The 21,173-nt window shown below is 35.6% G+C and overlaps 1 protein-coding gene across 1 annotated transcript in view; it reads right to left on the minus strand.

The window, feature by feature from the left end:
* Positions 1–21,173, minus strand: part of DDX10 (DEAD-box helicase 10) — a 251,676-nt gene that overhangs the window by 22,056 nt on the left and 208,447 nt on the right. Inside the window, exon 17 of the mRNA XM_069468967.1 lies at positions 2,084–2,223. Coding sequence (XP_069325068.1) covers positions 2,084–2,223 — 140 coding nt within the window. The remainder of the gene's footprint in view (positions 1–2,083; positions 2,224–21,173) is intronic.

Raw genomic sequence — 21,173 nt, forward strand, 5'->3', positions numbered from 1 at the left:
ATAATTATACTTTGCTTTTTTAACCCTGCAAATATCCTTCATCAATCAATCAATCAATCAATCAAAATATTTCAGAGTCTTCTCTGTGCCCATGACATTAATACTGGGGGTAGAATAGAGGCAGGAGCTGTGTTGGTACAAAAACAAACAAAAAAACACACAACCAAAAACATAAAGACAATTTCTAGCTACAAAGAATTTACAAGCTAATTAACAGGATGGAACACATGAAGATATTAGAGAACAAGTTATATTAACTAGATAATAGCAGGAAAATGTCACTATGAGGGGATGAAATGAAATGTCTGCTGTACACAGATGAAAGGTGACCCAGAAACTATGATAAAAAAAATCCATATGAATCAGATGCAGAAGGACTGCTGACATTCTGCCAATGGTTTCAAAGGTTGACTATCTTTAAAAGATATGTTAGACAGATATGCAAAATATGGCTGCAGAACTGTAAGAACCAATTAATGCTCCCTCTGAGAGTCAAATTACACAGAAACATTTGGAAGTTAATGCTATTAAAGTCATATTGTTAAGTTAAATCACATCTACCGAAATGCAGATCCCACAAACCACTCTGGAAGAGAGATATTTATATAGGAACATAAGGAGCAACAAACCTGCCCATATTGATAGTTCATCTAGGTCTTGGACATGTACACCAAAGAACTTTTTGAAGCAGAATATGTGTGTTTACTCCTAGAGGTCAATTTCTAATCATTAGGAATATGCCCTAAACTTAAATTACTTAAACTTTATGAAAGAAACATTTATATATTTTTCTAAATCCCAAACTGTTTTTACCAGTGGTGCCTCTTGTGGTAGTAAACCAAGTATGTCCACTTCCTAGAGTCTACATATATGATAAAACTAGTATGTTCACCACCTAGTTGTCCAAGAGCAAATGCAAGTTTCTAGCATCTCCTGGGAAGACTGTATTTTGTATAAGTGAATTTTACCTACTACAAAATAATACTATGTTTAAATGAGCACAAAATTCAAATGGAGAGCAACTCTAACTCCCTATAGCATTTTCTACTAGGAGGATAATCTTTGAGACTTTTTCATTGTGCTGTTCTTCAATGCGCACGACCTGGGGAACAGACACGTCTGGAGCTCTGGCTTGGGGGGAAAGGCGGAACAGGAGCAACGTATGTAACCTGAAATTCTGTATCCCCCATAACAAGATGAAATTAAAAAAAAAAAAAAAAAAAAAAAAAAAAAACAAATTATAGCCCCCTCTGGCCTATTTCTCCAACTCTAAACTCCCTGGGCTTCACTTCAAGGGTTCCATCAAGCTGCTTCTTCCCTTCAATTACATTATCTGTCACTAGTACCTCCCCTTCTGCCTCAGTAGGCTCATTGGTTTGGAATATCCATGAAGTTTAATGTCCTCAACTTTCAAATCAGTACAATCTTAATTTAATCTAATACATAGTACTCTGAAAACAAATGCTGAACAAGTCATACTATTATTCAATGCATCACATTTCATTTGTTTTGGGCATGGTAGCAAATAGATAACAGATAGCAAAGGAACAGATTTTAAATTGAAAGAATTTGTTAAGGGTTGCTTATGCAGCAGTTTTCCATTATTTTATTTGTTACTTAATTCTAAAGAAAAGTATATGAAAGTATACCGCTTTTTTTTTTTTTTAATTCAGGGAGAATTTTTAACAGCACTCTCAATAGAGTCCTTTTAACAGTGAATCGAAATAAAATCTTGCCACTGTTTGCACTGAACATACCCTAGTACATCAAATACTTAAGCATAAAGGACTCAGAGAGATGAGGGGGGAAGAAAGCCACAAAGGAAAACAACTCAAATCACACTTACATCTGTTAATAGTATAATAGTAAAAAAGCCCCTGACATGATCAGAAAAGCATGAGATATTTGTATAACAACCTACAGGCAAAATGGGTAAGAAAACACAGCAGGATTTTCCAGGATATTAGTAAAGGTTAAAAAAAAAAAATCTCTTGGAGTAGTATTTTTAGTAACATATCTTGGATTCATTAAAAGACTCATGTGGGTATTAAGTACGTGCTTGGTAACAATGGTAAAAACGTACCTAATTTTATTTTCCGTATCTTCACTATCTGATTCTTCAGAGCTTCTGTACTTATCTGGATCTGGAAGTGTGCTTGGATCAAACCCATCATCATCATCATCATCACTCCAATCCAGAAAAGCTTCCTCTTCATCTTTGGCCTAAGAAAACACAAGTGAAAGTGTGGTTTAAGAAGGCAGTTAATTAATAATCAGGTCTTATTTCTCGACCCAAATAGACACCCCTCTAACTGGCATCCTCAAATTAGAAGGCTTCTATTTTGGTGAAGGCCTATTATGTGACTTTTTAGAACCACAATCATTTGTAAAGAGAAAGAATATCCACATCATTTAAAAAAATAAATAAATAAATAAAATATGATTCAGAAAGTAAATCACTATTAAGTCCATTAAAATCAATATAGGTGAACATCGTTTGGTTTAATATTTCCATGTAACTCAATTATCAGAGAAATAAAGCTGGGTGCTGTGGCACACTCCTGTACTCCCAAGCTACTTGGGAGGCTGAGTCAGGAGGATCAATTCAGCCCTGTAGTTTGAGGCTGTAGTGTGCAATGATCACACGGCCACTGCACTCCAAGCGTGGGCAACATCACAAGACCCCATGCATCTCTAAGAAAATAAAAATTAAAAGAAATGAAATGTAAAGTTGTTTTAGAGCTCCTGTCCACACACATAGGTTTCAAAACTACCATAAATATTAGGTGAAAATATAAAAGACCAGAAGCAAGAATACAGCAACATTTGTCTAATTTTATGACCATAATTATCTAAGTCTTAAAAAACAATTCAATCTGTACAAGTTTATAGTGAGGGATCTCCTAAATTCATAGGCAAGTATAAAGTCACTGAGAACATAGGAAAAGGGGAGGAACACCATGAAATGGGAAAAGCAATAATGTGTGGGAGGGGAATGCATGGAAGAAGTTGAGATCTATTCTGTTTCATGTAAATAGGTAGGTAGGTGGCTTTTTTGGTTTTGTTTTTTGGTGATTATTTTTATCAAAGAACAAAGTAATGCAATATTAAGCTTATTATACATTTATGCTATGAGCATCACTTATAACAAGTTTAATTCTTGTAGACTGGTTTTCCCACCTAGTAGAAAAACTCAAATAAGCAATGACACATACATTTAACAGAAAATTATAAGTAGGACTATAAAAATAAATTCAGGACAAGTTTCTCTCAGTTATCATCTTTATAATTATTCTTCACACCAAGTCAGACAAACTTCAATGATTCTTTGATTTCAAATGATTAATGGTCTTTCCGAGGAACTCAAGAACAACTCATAGCTATCCACTGTGCTGTGCTATTCACTATAGAAGTCCTTTAACACTTTTTGAATAGCTCTCCCTTAGAAAGTCTCTAAACGTAACAAAAGGGGGAAACAGTAAAGAAAATAAGGATTAGTCATCACTGCAAAAGTCCCTTATTGCTTTCCTGATCAAGCTCCCTGGTAAAAATAAACGGTCTGGAAAGAAATCAGGGTGGGAGGAGGATGCCCTTAGAAGTGGAGAGCAGCACACTTGGTGGCATATTTTATCATCTACTTGAAAATAATCAAAGATATCAACAAAATCTGAATGTCATCATATACTCAAGAACACTAAGCTCCTGGGTTACAAGACTTTTCCAATCTGATGCTCTTAAAGGAATGCGCTGTCTGAAGGTGGAGGCAGAGCAGACTCAGGAGTTCTCAAACTTCTTGGTCTCGGGACACTTTTACAATTAATAAGAATGGAGGACTTCAAAGAAATTGTGTTAATGTGGAGAATATCTGACATTTACTGCATTAGAAATTAAAGGTAATAATTATAAAAAGTATATTGATTCACTTAATAAATCACTACATATTAACATAAAAAGCATATTTTATTTTAAAAATGCTTTCATTTCTAAAAACTAAAGATCATCATTTTACATTTTTGCAAATCTCTTTTATATCTGGCTTAAAAGAAGATAGCTCTCAAATCTGCTCTGCATTCAATCTGTTGAAATATGTTGTTCTGGTTGAAGTACACAAAGAAAATCTGGCTTCTCACAGATAGGTAATTGGGAAAGGGAGGAGTAATATTATAACCTTTTCAAATAACTGCAGTTATTTTCTTTTGATACCACAACAAACTTTGATGAGTGGTAGTTTCTTAAAGAGTAGTTGCAATGTGGAGTCTGAAACCACATTAATGAACATTTTGTACTTTGTTACACTAACATCCATTAGTCTATCTTACGCTTTGAATGGGTCTTTAACCAGTGAATTATTTTGTAACATCATGGGTTGGTCACTTGGGAAATACCTGTTCACTGAATTATGCAGATCCTGTTTATGTGGATCTCCAAATGTTGACATATATCATTATACCATTTTTTTAAATCACATTTCTGTTAATATATATTACCAATGTTATTTTTAAAAAGCCTTTTAAGTATCAGGAAGGATTGGTGAATACAAGTTTTCCAAAGTTCATTCTTTCTGAAAAGCTCAAATTATTATCATCAGCAAAAAAATACTTTCAATTGTTTTCCTTGAAGTGTAAACAAGTATCATTTTCCTCTAGCTGCTTTCAAAAATTTTTATCTTAACAGTTTGACTATAATGTATGTATCTAGGAAGGTTTTTTCTGTGTGTTCACTCTTCTTGGGGCTATGCAAGCTTCTTAGATCTACGTTAGCCACTAAACTTGGAAGTTTTCAGTCACTGTTTCTTCAAATATTTTTATGTGTCTCTTACCTCTCTTTTCAGGATTGCAAGCACATGTATATTGGACTACTTCACAGGTCTCAGGTTCTGTTCATTTTTCCTCACTTTTTTTTTCTGTTCTTTGGACAGAGCAATTTCTACTTGGTCTCTTCATGTTTGCTGTTCCTGTCTTCTGACATTTCCAAATTGATTTTGAGCCCATCTAGCAAATTTTTTATTTCAGTAATACTACTTTTCACTCTAGGATTTCCAAGTTTGCTTGTTTTTATTTTTTTTTTAATAGCTTCCATTACTCTGCTAAGACAATCTGTTTATTCATTGATATCATATTTTCCTTTAATTCTTTGAACATATTTAAAATAGCTGCTTTGAAGTCTTTCCTAAATTCAAATCTAGGCTAAGTCAGTTTCTATTGACTGCCTTTTTCTTGGGTATGGATCATACCTTCTTCTTTTCATGTTTAATATTTTTATAGGAAACTGGATACTGTAGATAATACATTATAGAAACACTAAAGTCTGTCATGTTTTCCGAGGATTAATGAATCTGTATTCTAGTAAGCAATCACTTTGCCTGGATTCACAAATGGCAAACTGTAAACCATGGTAGCAGCTGTTTATCTCTGTTTTGTTCTTGTGGCTTCCAACAACCTTTTTTTTTTTTTTTTTTTTAAGCATGGTTTCCTATGAGTCTCTCCTGAGTCTATGGAACATGGCACTTAGTAAGGATTTAGGTGTATTTGGGCATACCTGTGGTTGTCTCTGGGGATTCCCCTGATTTCTAGCTGCTCTGCTGGCTTAGAGATCTATACTGTGGATGAAGTATTGAAGCAGAATTAGGTGTTAATATAGTTGAATGAAGTATTCTGCTTGAATACTTCAACTATATTAACACCTAATACTATTTAATATGTTCCTCTAGCATTAAAGTAGCCTTCATAAAACATGTACAATTTAATAAAGAAAAAAATTTGAAGGGGAGTCTTAGTAAATAACCTAAACTCAATATTCCAATATAAATGTTTATCTATTTGGAGGGGAATACTAATTCAGAATAAAAATTTATTTTTAAATGGATAAAATAGTATGATTGTAATTGACAACATTCAGGCCTTGCTATTTCCTGACCTATAGGACGACTGCGATGTTGATACCATACCATATTGTCTGTGCTACATTACAGTCAATTCATGACAGTGACAAAATATATAACACCTGTATTATGAAAAGTATAATGTGAACTCTAATACCTTTATTAACAAACAAACCACTAACATTTACAACAAAAACAAAGCAAAAATAAATGTGACTAAGTGAAAAGAGTATTAACACAAAGAAAACATTCTGGAGAAAAGTACTGTTTGTCTTTCTGGCAAGGTCTAGTTTGTAGCCACATATGGTGGTTAAGGATGGACATTTCAGCCACTCTGTCTTCATTTTTTATTTCATGAATCATTTAAAAGACAATTTACATATATGGCACCATCCTTTCTCATTTCTATCTCCTTTTGGACTTTTTTTCATGAGATAGTGCACAGATAGTCTCTGACACATCTATCACCACTCAACTGACTGTGACACGTCAGTGTGTTGGGACACCATGGCTGAAAACTCACTGCTGTAAGTAAAGGGAAACCATTTAAGTATGTTAGCAGGAAAGCAATTAACTCAATTAGTACCTTAGAGATGCAGCAATGGGAAGGGTGGTTGGAGGGTGTAACACTTAAAGAAAGATCATCCATTTTAAAACTATAATAATCCAGGTGAGACACAAGGAAATCAATGAAGGAAGTGGCAGGGGAGATAGATTAAGGTGGGCGGAGAGGTATGAGAAATGTTAAGGAGGGAGAATCAACTCAACTCTAGATAACATGGGTACTACAATGAACAATGTTTATGTTTCCCCCAAATTCGTATGTTGATACTCTAAGGCTAATGTGATGGTCATGAGGGTACAGCCTTTATGAATGGGGTTAGTGCCCTTAAAATGAGGGGTCAGAGAACTAAGCAGCTCTCTTTCCACCATGTGAGGACACAGCAAGAGGCCAGCCACCTGCAAACCAGTAAGCAGGTCCTCACCAGATACCAGATCTGCTGGCACCTTGATACTGGACTTTCCAGTCTCTAGAACTGTGAGAAAAGTTTGTTGTTTAAATTACCAGTCCATGGAATTTGTTACAGCAGCCCAAACTGACTGAAACAGATACCTAATACAGTTAAGACAATCAAAATGCACTGAAGCATAGTTGTACATATTAGACCCTTGTTAAATATGGAAGACAGAAAGAAAGCAATTTAAACACTGTGAAGATTCCTTACAAAAGTGTGCTAGGACTGAATGCTTATATCCCCCCACAATTCATATGTTGAAATCTAACCTCAAAGGTGACAGTATTAGAGATGGGGCTTTTAGGTGGTGATTAGGTCATAAGGGTAGAGCCCACCTGAATGGATTAGTGCCCTTAATGAAAGAGGCCTGAGGGAGCTTGCTCATCTCTTCTTCCACCACATAGAAACAGCAGGAAGACGTCATCTATGAAATACAGAACAAGCCCTCACCACACCCCAAATCTGCTGGTACCTTAAACTCAGACTTTCTAGCCTCCAGAACTATGAGCAATTAATATCTGTTGTTTATAAATTACACAGTCTAAGGTATTTTGTCGCAGCAGTCCAAATGTATCAAGACAAAAATGCCTTCCTTCAACAATCTATTAAGATGTTATTATGTTTACCAGACATTTCTAGGTTCTGGGGATGCAGCAGCAACCAAGATAATGTCCCTGCCCTGATAATAAAATGAGCTGTTCTAAGACAGTTACCCACATAAGCATTCAAATGAAAGCCAGCTTCTGCTATGTCTTTGGAGCAGTCAATCAAGAGTGAATCAACTCCATGGGCCCTGCTAAATGCCTAACATTTGGTAGAAAGTGAAGCCATCCTCACAGGGTTAACAAGAACAACATGCCAGGTTCTGTACTGAAGTATGGAGAAGCATTATCAGCCTGCACTGTGAGCCACCTCCCTGTAGCTTGTTACTAGCTGAGAGTCACGTAGGCAGGGACACAGACAACTAAGCTCCTCATTGTTCCTATAGATAACATCTTTAACTTTAGGAGCCTAAGACTTTACATTTGAGATGTTTTTCAGATCCTGAATTCCAGTGGAAAGACTGACACCAACCACTTTGGACCCCTGCCAAGAAACCAACTCAGTACAAGAATGCTGTTTCTTCATCTCCCTGTCTCAAGCCTTTCCCCACCTCATCCTTCTACCAATCAGCAATCTCCACACCTTAACCCTGTATCTGTGCCAGCACCCATCCAAATCTCTTAAAACCGCCATCCCCAAACTCTCTGGAAGGTGGATTTGAGGTTTCCTCCATCTCATTTGGCTGTTCTACAATTATTAAACTCCTTCTCTGCTTCAACCCTACATGTCTTGCTACATTGATTTGCCACGCATCGGGCAATGAACCTATTACAGTTATAAAAGCAGTCTTCAACCTATGGATCCCCTAAAAGGTACCTGATTGATTATGGATCCTTGCTGTCAACATGCCTCTTTCTTTTCACATATTTCCAGATTGGAAGCTGCAACCACTGCCCCTTCCACTGATAGCTCTCCCATCTCTCTCCACCCTCCCAGTCTGCTCAAAACAAGGATCCCTTACCATCTCTCTCTCTCTCTCTCCACACACACACATACACACACACACACGTGTTCACGCACACACCCAGGCTCTGACGGTGAAAAAAAATAGTTCACCCACACACAGAGATCAGAGTCACTTTTGTAAACCGTCTGTTCTTGGAATATAGTTCCAGAACCTCTAAGGTAATTATTTCACCTAAAACAGGAATGACTTTTCCTAAAATAGTAGAAAGACTCATTTATAAGTAGGGCAGGTGAAACTATCCAAAAAGCAATGTTACTCAACTAGTTATTTTGGTTTTGATGGAAAGAAAAAAGTGGCATTCTCCTACAACAAATTTACCAAGTGCTCTGACTTACATTACCTTCCTTGATCTTCAAACCCTATGAAGTAGGTCAAAAAAGATTACTGTTCCCATTTTCCAAATTAAAAAACTGATTCAGATGACTAAATTACTTAACCAAGGTCATACAAACCTGGACATATGCTAGGATTTCTCCTACATCACCCTGAATCTCAAATCTTGACATAAAGCTTTGGATTTGCTTGCACAATGTTTTTTTCAGTATCAAGCACATTTTATAACCTTCATAAAACACGTGAGTACCTCCTATGTCACCTTCACATTGCCATCTCCACTTTCCCTACCCTTGTCTCCTAAGCCTCTACTTTCACTTGCCTGGAGTATCATACCAGCTGCCTAACAGGTTTCCCTTACAAACATTCTTTCCCTTATTTTGATCACTCTAATTCTGTGTTGTAATTAGAACTTTTAAAAATAATTTTCAAATCACCTGCTTACAACATATTTGCTTTTAGGTCATGGCACAAGTCAAGCCTCTCTTCACCTCAGTGTCTTCATGCTATTTCTCCTCTTGCCTGGTGTGGTAATTACTAACATCAAATGTGTGATGCGTCTCTTCCACACCCATTCTCTAATGCCAGATGGGTGCCCAACAATTCAATTCAATTCAGTTCTGACAGTAACTACACAGAGTTAGCACGCACAGACCCTACAGGTCAAGGGCTCAGTCCCACAAGACAGCCCCCACTTCAGACACCAGCTGCCCAGCAGACTACAAATTCAAGGGTTTCCATAACCCCCTCCTGAAGTTCCACAGTTCTCTAGAACTATTCACAGAACTCAGGAAAGGGCTTAATTTAGAATTAACAGTTTATTATAAAGGCCACAACTCAGATGGATGGAACACAACACCTAGATGGAAGAGACGCACAGGACAAGGTATGGGGTGGGAGTAGGGTGCGCAGCTATGGAATGCCCTCTCTGGGTGGGCCACCCTCCCAGTATACGAGGTCTATTTGGAAAGTATCCAACCATTGTTAATACAACAAGAATGGCTGCGTGGCTAGATACTTTCCAAACAGATCTCATAAGAACGCGTCCATCAAGGCAGGCATTCTCTGAATCTTGTTGCTGAAAGGTTTTTATGGTTCGATCTCCAGCCACCTTTCCCTTCCAGTGAGGTGGGTGAAGAGGGCTCAAAGTTCCCACTCTCTAATCAAGTGTTTAGACTTTCTGGTGACCAGCCCCTCTCCCAAAGCTACCTAGAGACCCCAACCCAGAGTCACGTCATTAGCATAAACACAAGTATGCTCGAAAGGGGCTCCTTATGAATAACAAAAGACACTCAGGAAATTCCAAGGGTTTTATGGGTCCCTGCTCTGTGCCAGGAACCTGGGACAAAGACCAAATATATTTTTTGTTATATCACACATGATGACACATGTCATCAGGTCCAAATCAAACATTTCTAAACATCACTTTCTTAATAAAACTTCCTACAGATTTCTCTTCAGTGCTACAAAGCTACACTGAAGTGTACACAAAGTGAATTCATTATTTGTTTAATGTCTGTATCTCTTAATAGGCAGTAAGTTCCATGAGAATAGAAGCCATGCCCTATTACTGTTCACTGCTATGGTCAATAAAAAGCAAAGTGCAGGCTCTCAAATATTTGATAAATTGGTATTTAGTGTGAAAATATTAAAGTAGGATACATATTATTGATAACCTAAATGTTATGCATTATAATTGCCATAATCTATATGGTCATATATAACATGTCATTTATAAAAATAAACTTATTTCTTCTCTGTTGGATCAAATAAATATATGAATAATTTATAAATACATAATTTTTTTACTTTAATTCAAATGCTATTTATTAAATAATGAGTGTATACATACTCATTATTGATAAGGGTTTAACACTAATTAAGATAAAAACCTCACCAATTTAGATCTGACCATACAATTATTGGTAACAGTCAACCATTTAACTTCTACCTTAGATTTCTCAATTACAAAATGGAAATAATTTAGAGTATTTAGAGAATTTATAAGAAAGCTTGTAAAGATTTTAATTGCAGATGCTTGGAAAATATGCAGTAAGCATCTTAATTGGAAAAATTAGCAGTCAATAAAGAAAAATAAATGTGTGATAATGCCTAAAAAATAAAACAAAATATGTTTAAAAATTCTCTAGAGGATCATACAAGAAAATTTCTTTATGTAAGAATTTTTATGCACACTGAGGACTTATACATGCACAAAGAATTTCATTATTTCTCTCTACATGAGCATATATTTGATCGAATTCTTGACCTTTAATTCATTCACAAAATGTAGAGACTTCAAGTACTCCCTTCAGCTTGAATTAATAATCATTTCCTGTGTGCTTAGTACATTTAGCCCAACATGGAGTATGCAAAAATGCATAAGTTAGAGTCCTACCTTTGAGAATTTTAGATCATATAAAATTCCTTTTGCAGACAAAGGAGAAGCTGAATAAGACTTCCAATATCAAATCCATAAATTACTAGAATGGACTAGTTTTTCTGGTGCAATATTTGATGAGAACGGAGAAGTGAAAAACCCATTTAAAACTCTTCTCATAGAGGAAAGCTCTAACTTACATTCCTCCTCAATAAATTTGTTATTCTACATGTTTCTAACATAGGTAGTAGTGTTGGATGAAAAATAGTATTTCAAATGCCAGAATGAGAATATGGTGAAGAATTCGTATTAGTTTGTTCATATCATGAACATCACATCAAACCATCCTCAATCGCATCAATTAGTATGAAATGAGCTTATTCTTGTCACAGATATGTTTCAGGGGTACAATCTAAAATAGTATGTAATTGAATCCTTGTAACGCCTCGTAATGTTTACTAGGATTCTACTATAACTTTTAAAACTACATTATACCACTTAAAAATATTACAGAGCTCAACATTCATATATATCTTTCCTTTGGCTATATAGTTGATTATGTATTTGTATATATATATATATATATATATATATATATACTCAGCCTGATCTTCAAATAGGCTATGTAAGGGTGCTCATGTTAAAACTATGAAGGTCATACTTAATTCATACCTTGGCTGAAATCACTCAGCATTAACGTTTTCAATGGAATGCACATGTAAGTGGAGAATTCCTAGTATTAAAATAAAGTTGGAGACGATTTCAAAACCTACAGCCTTGAAAAGCAACTATTGGACTTGAACCCCATTTGTATTTACCATTACTTGCTACTTGTCCTGTATCTACATATTTCCCTCTGTCTCTCCCCTTATGACTAGGCCCAGATTGTATGCTCCTGCTGCAGGTCACCACCAACTGACAGTTTTGAAGGCCCTGGCCCACAGAATTTTAAAGTCTCTTATCTAGTATAGCCAGTGACCTGGTAGAGGTAGTAGAGTGCCCTGAGACAAGTGGGCTGGCAAGAATTGACAGATCTTTATTGAACCCAGAATCCTTGCACAGAGACCTATTCATGACTATTGTAGACGCCACCAAATCTAGCACTGTGCTTTATAATATCTGTTGATTATCTCATTTTGCTTCCCTGACCAGTGCCTGATGGTAGCAAGCCATATTCCTGATCCTGGATCCCATCTGTGAGCCTACAGCACTCTGTACATACCACTTCGGTAGCACTTGGCATGGAACACCACAGTTTATTCTCTTCTCTCCCTCTGAACTGTGTGATCCTTGAGGACAGTGTCCCACAATGATTAGGGACTAGAGCTTCAGAATTAGTCAACCTGGGTTTGAATTCCAGCTCTACCACTTTCTGTCTGGGTGGCCTTGGGCAAAATTTTTAATCTCTCTGATATAAAACTCCCTCACTTGGAAAATAAGGATAATAAGCATCAGCTTCATAGGATTGCTGTGAGGATGAAATGAGATAACATAGGCAAAGCACTTAGAGTACATGGCATATATTAATAGTGTGAACTCCAAATATGTCAGATAACACATTTCCTTTCCATTTCTCCAGAACTTAGCAGAGTACTTGACAATGACACCAAACAAATGGAACAGAAGAGTAAAAACATATTTCTTAGAGACTTGTGGCCTGATTTTCTTTAAAAATTTCCGTAACTTGTTGCCCCAATTGTCAGTCAGTGATTAGTAAGAAAATAAATTCGAAGTCTAAATATAGAGAATTACCCTCATTACCTTCCTGTGTGCCATATAGTATTCATAAAAACAAAATAAACTTCAAGAATTGTATTTAACTGCATTTAGGATTTTTTAAAGAAAGTCTTCTCATATTGCATGAATTAAAAGCAGAATGTCAACATTTAACACTTTGAAATTTCATGGAGAAAAAATTCTAAAATCCATTATAAACTATTTTTGATCTTGACAATGTAAAGATTATGAAAAGAAAATTTTAGAGAAAAGTGAGGTATTCAAAACACTTTGTTTCACTAATCAAACTTCAAAACTTTCTAAGAATGCACTAAGATAATTCTTCGCAGTTTTGAAATTTAAAAATAAAAATTGATTGTTATAGATAGTCAACCATCCTCAGTAGTTATAGACTGATTTGAGATTCACCAAAGCTATAAATCCGAAGAAAAAAGTTACTTATGAAAAAAATTATAATTCAAGGGAAAAAATTTAGAAACAAAAGGATTGTATTATTAAACACACTAGTTGAATGTGAGTATTTAATTTACTAAGGCAAATATGGAGCTACACAAGAGCAGCTGAGAATGCTGAGAAATTACTGTTTCCACACTATAATGTTAAATTTTAATAGCCTGGCCCTTTTATTAGGTTATTAAGTATGGAATGTCCGATTTCCTTAAGTAATAAGTTTGACAGCTGATATCTCTGACATTTCACTTTGACGCTTTTTTTTTTTTTGTCATGAAGGTACATCCTCATTCTTTCAAACACACATTTTGGCTTGTGATTATCTTTCACTTTTTTTTTTTTAGCACAATTTTTGTGAAACCATGGGTAAGTCAAAAATTCATTTTATTTTTGAATGAGTTCCGTCATGGAACCAATGCAACGCAGACAGCTTGAAGTATCAACAGAGTGTTTGGAAGGATGTGACTAATGAGAGCATAGTACGTCAATGGTTTGAGAAGTTCCATTCTGGTGATTTTAATCTTGAAAATGAGCCACATCGGTGACCTGAGACCAAGGTGGATAATGATGAGCTGAAAGCTGTAGTGGAAGCGAATCCATCTCAGCCTACACGTGAATTAGCAACAAGGTTTGACATTACTATTCCAACATATTGGACCATTTGAAACAAATCAGCAAGAAGCTAGATAGATGGGTTCCGCATTAATTAAACGAGCGTCAGAAGAGCAATCATTTTGAAGTTGCCTTTCTTTGCTGTCACAACATAAAGGTGAGCCATTTCTACACCATATTGTTACATGTGATGAAAAATGGATTTTTTGACAATTGCAAGCATTTGGCACAATGAATGGATACAGATATGGTGCTGAAACACAATCCAAAACCAAATATTCATCAAAAAAAGCTAATGGTATCTGTTTGATGGTCCAGCACTGTTATTATCCACTACAGCTTTGTGAAACCTACTCAATTATAGTGGATGTCTACTGCAACCAACTGGACAAAACGATGAGAATACTTTCAATTAAGCAGCCAAGACTGGTCAACAGAGACAGGCCAACCCTCTTGGCAAGACCACATGTTGCAAAAACAACACTGCTCAAACTACAGAAGCTGGATTTGGAAACTATCTGTCATCCATCATATTCACCAGACCTTGCACTAACTGACTACCACTTCTTCCGGGCTTTGGACCACCTCTTGCAAGGAAAAATATTCAATTCTCAACAAGCTATGGAAAACTCCTTTCACGATTTTATCGCCACTCACTCTCCAGGTTTCTTCACCTGCTGGCATAAGCTAGCTACTGTTAAGATGTTAAAACTGTGTTGATAGTTTAGGCACATATTTGATTAATTGTACTGCTTCTTGTTTGAGATATAATAAACTACACTTTTGTTTGAAATTAGACATTTCAGATTTAATGACCTAATACTTTTTTAAAATGTCAAAATACTAATTAAAATATTTTTTAATGTTCTCAGTTTATTTCTGTCTCATAGAACCATATTCTGTAGTGATGATGTTGGGTTATAGCTTAACATTGATTTATATGGTTGGCTTTAGCAACTGCCCAAAATGTGTATGTACTTGGTGTACTTCTAATATGTACTGGCTGAACTGCACTTCAAAACCGCAACTTTGATTAAGGACTCTGGACTCTATAATTATGGGGATCCTGTTCAAGAACACCTCTGTCCTTCCTAACATCCAGCATTAATAAATAAAACTGACATAGCAAATGAGAGGAAGGCAACACATTTCAACTTTGGCCTTTTAACTATACAGGAATCTAAGAAGGTAAGAGGCAATGCAAGATGCTGGGGAATGACAAAAGCAATATTCAGGAGGAACGAGCAGGAGAATTCAAGCAAAAGCCATCTATTTACAGAATTGGTCCTTTCAGTCTTGCAGTGTTCAATACTTTATTTTTTTCTGAGCATTTCAAAACAATGAGAATATTTGATTGAAAGACAGGCTATGAAGAGGTGATATAAATAATGCATGCAGCAAACACAGTTAAGAATGGCAGGCAAAGGGCTGGCATATGAATATTCAAAGCTCCAAAGAGCATATTCCAAATTTGAAAGGATCTTCAGAATTTGGAACACTCGTTTAACAACTGTTTACTGCACGCTTACTGTGTGCTGAACATTGCTATAAAAGAATGGTAATATGAGAGACGGTATGCCAGTAAAGGACTCTGATTCAGCTTTTAACCTTAAGACTCTTAGCAAAATAAAATTTCTTCTAAGATTGCCTTGCACAAAATTCATTTTTCTTCCTAAATTGCTTACTCACTTGCTCACTTAATATGTGACTATTTCACAGAGCTCTACAGGATACTGATGATGCTATAATTTCATAATGCCCCATTAAATAATGGTGCATCCCATTATTGATCATCTTTGTTTCTTGTCTTCTTTCTTTCTAAATAAGATATCAAATAAAACAAAAATTACAAGTTCTGCTATTCTTCTCACAGTAATGAACACTTAAATATGAAATGAGTCACACGACACTGATTTGATTATCTGTTCCATCAGTGGGCTAGTTGTGTGTCCCTAGGCAATTTACTTAACTCAGGGAGCTTCTATTTCCTCATCTACATAATGTAAACACTGATATAACCATCATTCAATGAAAAAATGCATATGAAAACATCTACCCTAATGTTGATCATCAACGGTCTGTACAAACTGGGAAGGGACATTCCAGCAGTTTGGCCGTCTTATCCTTCTTAATCCTCCTGCTCTTTCCAAACCCAATTCTAATACAAACAGAAATGTGAAATAGATTTAAGTCTTCTTAGGAAGCAGTGTATTCATATTATAAAAACATAAAGTAAACCCAAAAGAATGTAATTGAAACCATTAAAATGATTAAGGTTTAAAGGATGAAGGTATCAATGTCAGAAAGAACCTCAGTACTTGGAGAAGGTAAATAAAGTCTTTAATACTATTTAGTAGACCAGGTAGTAAACAGCTTGATGACCAGAATATTACTCATCAATGAAAAGGACTGATACATGCAACAACATGAGTGAATCTCAAATATACCTTGCTAAACAAAAGAAGCCAGACCCAAAAAGCTACATACTGGATGACTCAATAGACACAAAATTCTGGGACAGGTATACGTACAGGACAGGAGCTAAAGCTGGTAGAAGGCAACAAGAAGGCATTTTTGAGGTGATGAAACTATTCTGTGTCTTTGATTGTGGTGGATACATGACCCACAGAAATAAACCATAAAAAGGGAATTGTACTGTAAGTTAAAAAATAAAAGATCCCAAAAGAATATTTTAATGACATTTAACACTGCTCACAATGAATTAGTAGAGCATAAGAACATACTATAACAGGTATAAAGGAAACTTCAGGTGGTGGGACTGGATCACAGGATTTTTTTCTCCCTCCTTGTTTAACAATCTAATAGTGTCTTACAATAAATAATACTTTTGGAACTAAAGAGATGAAAATTTTTTTAAATTCTAAAAGAAGTTTTGTATGGACTCTACTATGATAACAGGTTCAACAGCTAAAGCTAAAGATTATGAGTTCTTAACCTGAGGTTCCTGGAAGCTGTAAAACCACCGAAACAATATCAAAAATATATAAATAGTATATACACATGTATGTATTTTGGGGGAGAGGAGAGCCATAACTTTCAATAGTCCATGGGCAGCTCCCAACCACCCACCCAAGTCAAGGGCTACTGCTTGGGGCTGAACTAACAATAAGAACAAAGGTCTCAAATTAGACAGTTCTGAGCTTTGAGAAGGTCATTCATCTCTGAAAGCCTTGAACATATTTTAGATTTCAACTGCTTAGAGACACATGCCAGTCTCTCTCTTGAGAATTGTTTCAGGCTGCTGAGAAACAGAAAGCAGAACAAAAGCCATAAACACACACTTTTAAGGGCAAGAATTCATGATACTTCAATGATTCATAAAATAGCCATGGAGTGAGTGGGCTCATGTATGTCTTTGACACATGGCTATAGTTTCAATATTTGGCAAGTATTGTCATATCTCAGGAGGAGAGGAAAACCACTATGGAACTAGTTGAGATCTAGCTTCAGAGAAATAAAACACTGAGGAGATAGGTGTTTAGTCATGTACATGTTTGGTTTTACTACATTCTTCATGGTTTGTTCTATCAGTTCGTCATCAGTTCTCTAAGTGGGAACCCAAGCCCAATCTCTTTCAGTGAACTATTGGAAAACTATTCTTTGCAGGGACTAAAACTGGCTCGTGATTGGGGAAAAATAAATAGCAATTTAAAATCAGAAATGAATGAATTCATGTTTTGGCAAATACATATGAATCCAGTAGAATGTGAAAATCCATTAACCACGTGCATTCAAAAAGGCACAAACCTATAATAGTGTGGAAGACATTTTTACAAATGTAAAAATTACAAACCATGACAGCATATCCTGCCAAGAAATATGTCATTTGATATCACTGAATGAAATGTCATTGAATGAACATTTCCAACTGGAAAATTTTTTTCCTTTAGTGTTTTATAGAGAGGCCTCAGTCACTTCTGCTAAGACCACCCTGGTCTGACAGCCAGCCTGGTAATATAATAGAGTAGGATCCAATGGGCTGGTTTTAAAGAAACTGTCCATTATTTAGAAAAGAAAATCACAAGCAACAATTTTTCTTTTCCCCTCTCCTTATTTCCCAATATTATAGCACTCATGGCTCAAAGGGAAGTGGAGAAGGAATAACACAAGGACCTTAAAATTAAGGAGTATTTTGTTTTGGAAAACAAGCAGCTCTTCAAAAAGTTAATCATGGAGTTACCATACAACCCGGCAACTACAATCCTAGGTATATACACAAGAGAACTGAATACACGTCCACAGAAAAACTTACATGTAAATGTTCATAGCAGCATTATTCATAAAAGCCAAAAAGTGGAAACAACCCAAATGTTCTATAAATGATTAACTGTATAAAATAAAATGTGAGACACCCATACAATAAATGCTGATTGTTCCTTGGTATCAGTGTGGGACTGGTTGTAGGACATTCTGTGGTCATCCCTCCATACCTGTGGTGGCTTGGAATCCACCAAAATCCACAGATGCTCAAACTGCAGATATTAATATATTGAATAAAATGCAGCAGGATTTGCATATAACCTATGTATGATCTCCCATATACTTTAAACCATCTCTAGATTACTCATAATACCTACACAATGTAAATGCCATGAAAATAGTTCCTACACTGTATTGTTTAGGGAATGACAAGAAAAAACTCTCTACATGTTCAGTACAGATGCAATTTTTTTCCAGTATTTTGAGCCATGGTTGGGTGAATCCATGGACACAAAACTCAGATATGGAGGGCCAACTGTACTTTGTTAATGAAAGAAATGAAGTACTGATACATGCTACAGCATGGATGAACCTTGAAAATCAGTATGCTAGGTGAAAGAAGCCAATCACTAAGGACCACATACTGTATAAATCTGCATATATGAAATGTCCAGAATAGGAAGATCAGAGACAAAAGGTAGATTAGTGACTACCAAAGATAAGGGGAGGGGGGAATGGAATGGAGCTAGAGGGTACTGAGTTTCTTTTGGGGGTGACAAAAATGTTCTAAAATTAAATAGTAGTGGTGGTTGAACAACTTTGTAAGTATTAAAAGCCACAAAATTTTACATAAAGAGTCAATTTCATGGTACATGAATTATATCTCTTCTTAAAATAAAAAGGATTAAACGTTATCTAGTTTAATTTTTAATAAAAAGGTACAAAAATTTTTACATTCTACTTTTAACAAAGATACAGGATTATTTAATAAATAATGTAAAAATTCTTTAATTTCTCTGAAATGATCAATCCAGTTTACACAGTGAGAGAAAAGGAAGAGGAAGAGATAGAACCTTGATGTCAAATACTCAAGCAAAGACCCAATATATTTATGAAAATTTCTGTTTCCAAATCCCATCAGTGCTAGAGATTTAAAGAGATTATAGCCACTTAAAGTTAGAAAACAAATAAATTGTCAGCCCAGTGTGGTGGTTCATGACTGTAACCCCAGCACTTTAGGAGGCTGAGAGAGGAGGATCCCTTGAGCCCAGGAGTTTGAGACCAGCCTGAGCAACACAGCAAGATCCCATCTCTACCCTCCCTCTCCCCACAAAAAGGAAAATAAAACAATTTTCAATGAGAGGGGGAAAAAAACGTTAACTTTTTAAGCTTAAAAAAGGATAAAGGTTACATCCATAAGAAGTATTAATATTCTGATCAGATTCAGATTCAAATTTTAAAACAAAGGCTTAAATGGGCTAAGTAACTTTCTCAATGACCTATTTAGACAATAGAGTTGGAAAGAAACTTTGATATGTCCAACTCCAAAAGTCCACTCTCTTTCCATCGTGTCATAGAGGCCAAATTTAACTCCTCAGAAATCCAAGGATATGTTAGCTCAGAATCCCAGGTCCAATTTATTATTGCACCTCAAACATAGCTAATAGACATAGAGTTTTGTGTCCTAAGTCACTGGCAACAAGCATTATTGTACACCATAAACTGATTTATGCTGCTGTTTAGATACATTCTACAAAGTTAAAAGAAACATTGTCATAAGTTACATCCTTGTGTGTTAGTCAAGCTTTAGTGTATTCTTTGTTAGAGACTATACTGATACTGCACAGTCTCATGAAAACCGGTCATCTGAGTCACAGACTGCAAGAGGAGAATTAAGACAAAGAAATCTGACACTAAGAAAATGTGAGTAGCTATGTCTGAGTAGCATCTTTCTACAAAGAATATACTCCTTTCATTATTTTGTCAAAATAAATATTCATGGAAGTTATCCACAAGTCCTACTGGCTGCTTAAGATTATTACTTCCTGAATGTCCACAGTTTCACTCAGGTTCTTTGAGAATTCAACATCACCTATAATATTTTAAAACATTTAATACAATTCCATAATGACTTTATCCAAGATATTAAAATCCCTATAGGCCATAAAATATTTTGGTTAATTCCTAATGAGACATTTGTGCCCTTCAGATATTTGTGCTGACTGGCCTCTTTCCACTTATTTATAATTCACATAAAGATCACAGAGGAAAAATTTCTTATAGACTAGTTGCTTATTAGCAAGTAAAATATTTAAGACTACAGCACATGCTTATGAGTTTCTAACTTATCCAAAGCAAAGAGACATTTCCTGAAATCTTTATTTGTAGATAACATTCCAAAACCCAAAATGTTCACAAAACTGAAAAATCTGTAGTCTAAGATGCAGGGTAAAATATCTCAGAAGACACATAGGCTCGTATATAATGTTTACAGTTTCAGCTGTGGAAATAAATTTTATAATGAAAAGCTAGCTACACATGGAAGCTTAATTTTAAATCATATAAATGTCTTCTGATATAAATCTTAGAAAGATAACCATGCTTGTTGTCTTGCTTGTTCCAGGAATATACGACTACAATTAGCATCTGCATTAAATCCATGCAACAAATAGTTACTGAGCGCTTACTATGTACAATGTACACATGGGAAGGGACTTCAGGAGATACAAAGAAACATCAAATCTGGTCCATGCTCTAAAAGTGCTTTTAGACTAATAGAGTCAATAATGCAGAGACATATATAATTCTAATACAAGGAAGGGAGTGATATATGCTCTACAGGAGAAACTACATAATTAAAGTGTTAAGGAAGACAAGCCAATAGAAGGCTAAGTTTTGGCACTGGTCAGTAATGGTAGATATTAGAGAAAGCTTCATGAACAAGTCATTTAAGTTACACTCAGGATAAGCAGG

The sequence above is a fragment of the Eulemur rufifrons genome, chromosome 6 (assembly GCF_041146395.1).
Source record: "Eulemur rufifrons isolate Redbay chromosome 6, OSU_ERuf_1, whole genome shotgun sequence".
Lineage (NCBI taxonomy): Eukaryota > Metazoa > Chordata > Mammalia > Primates > Lemuridae > Eulemur > Eulemur rufifrons.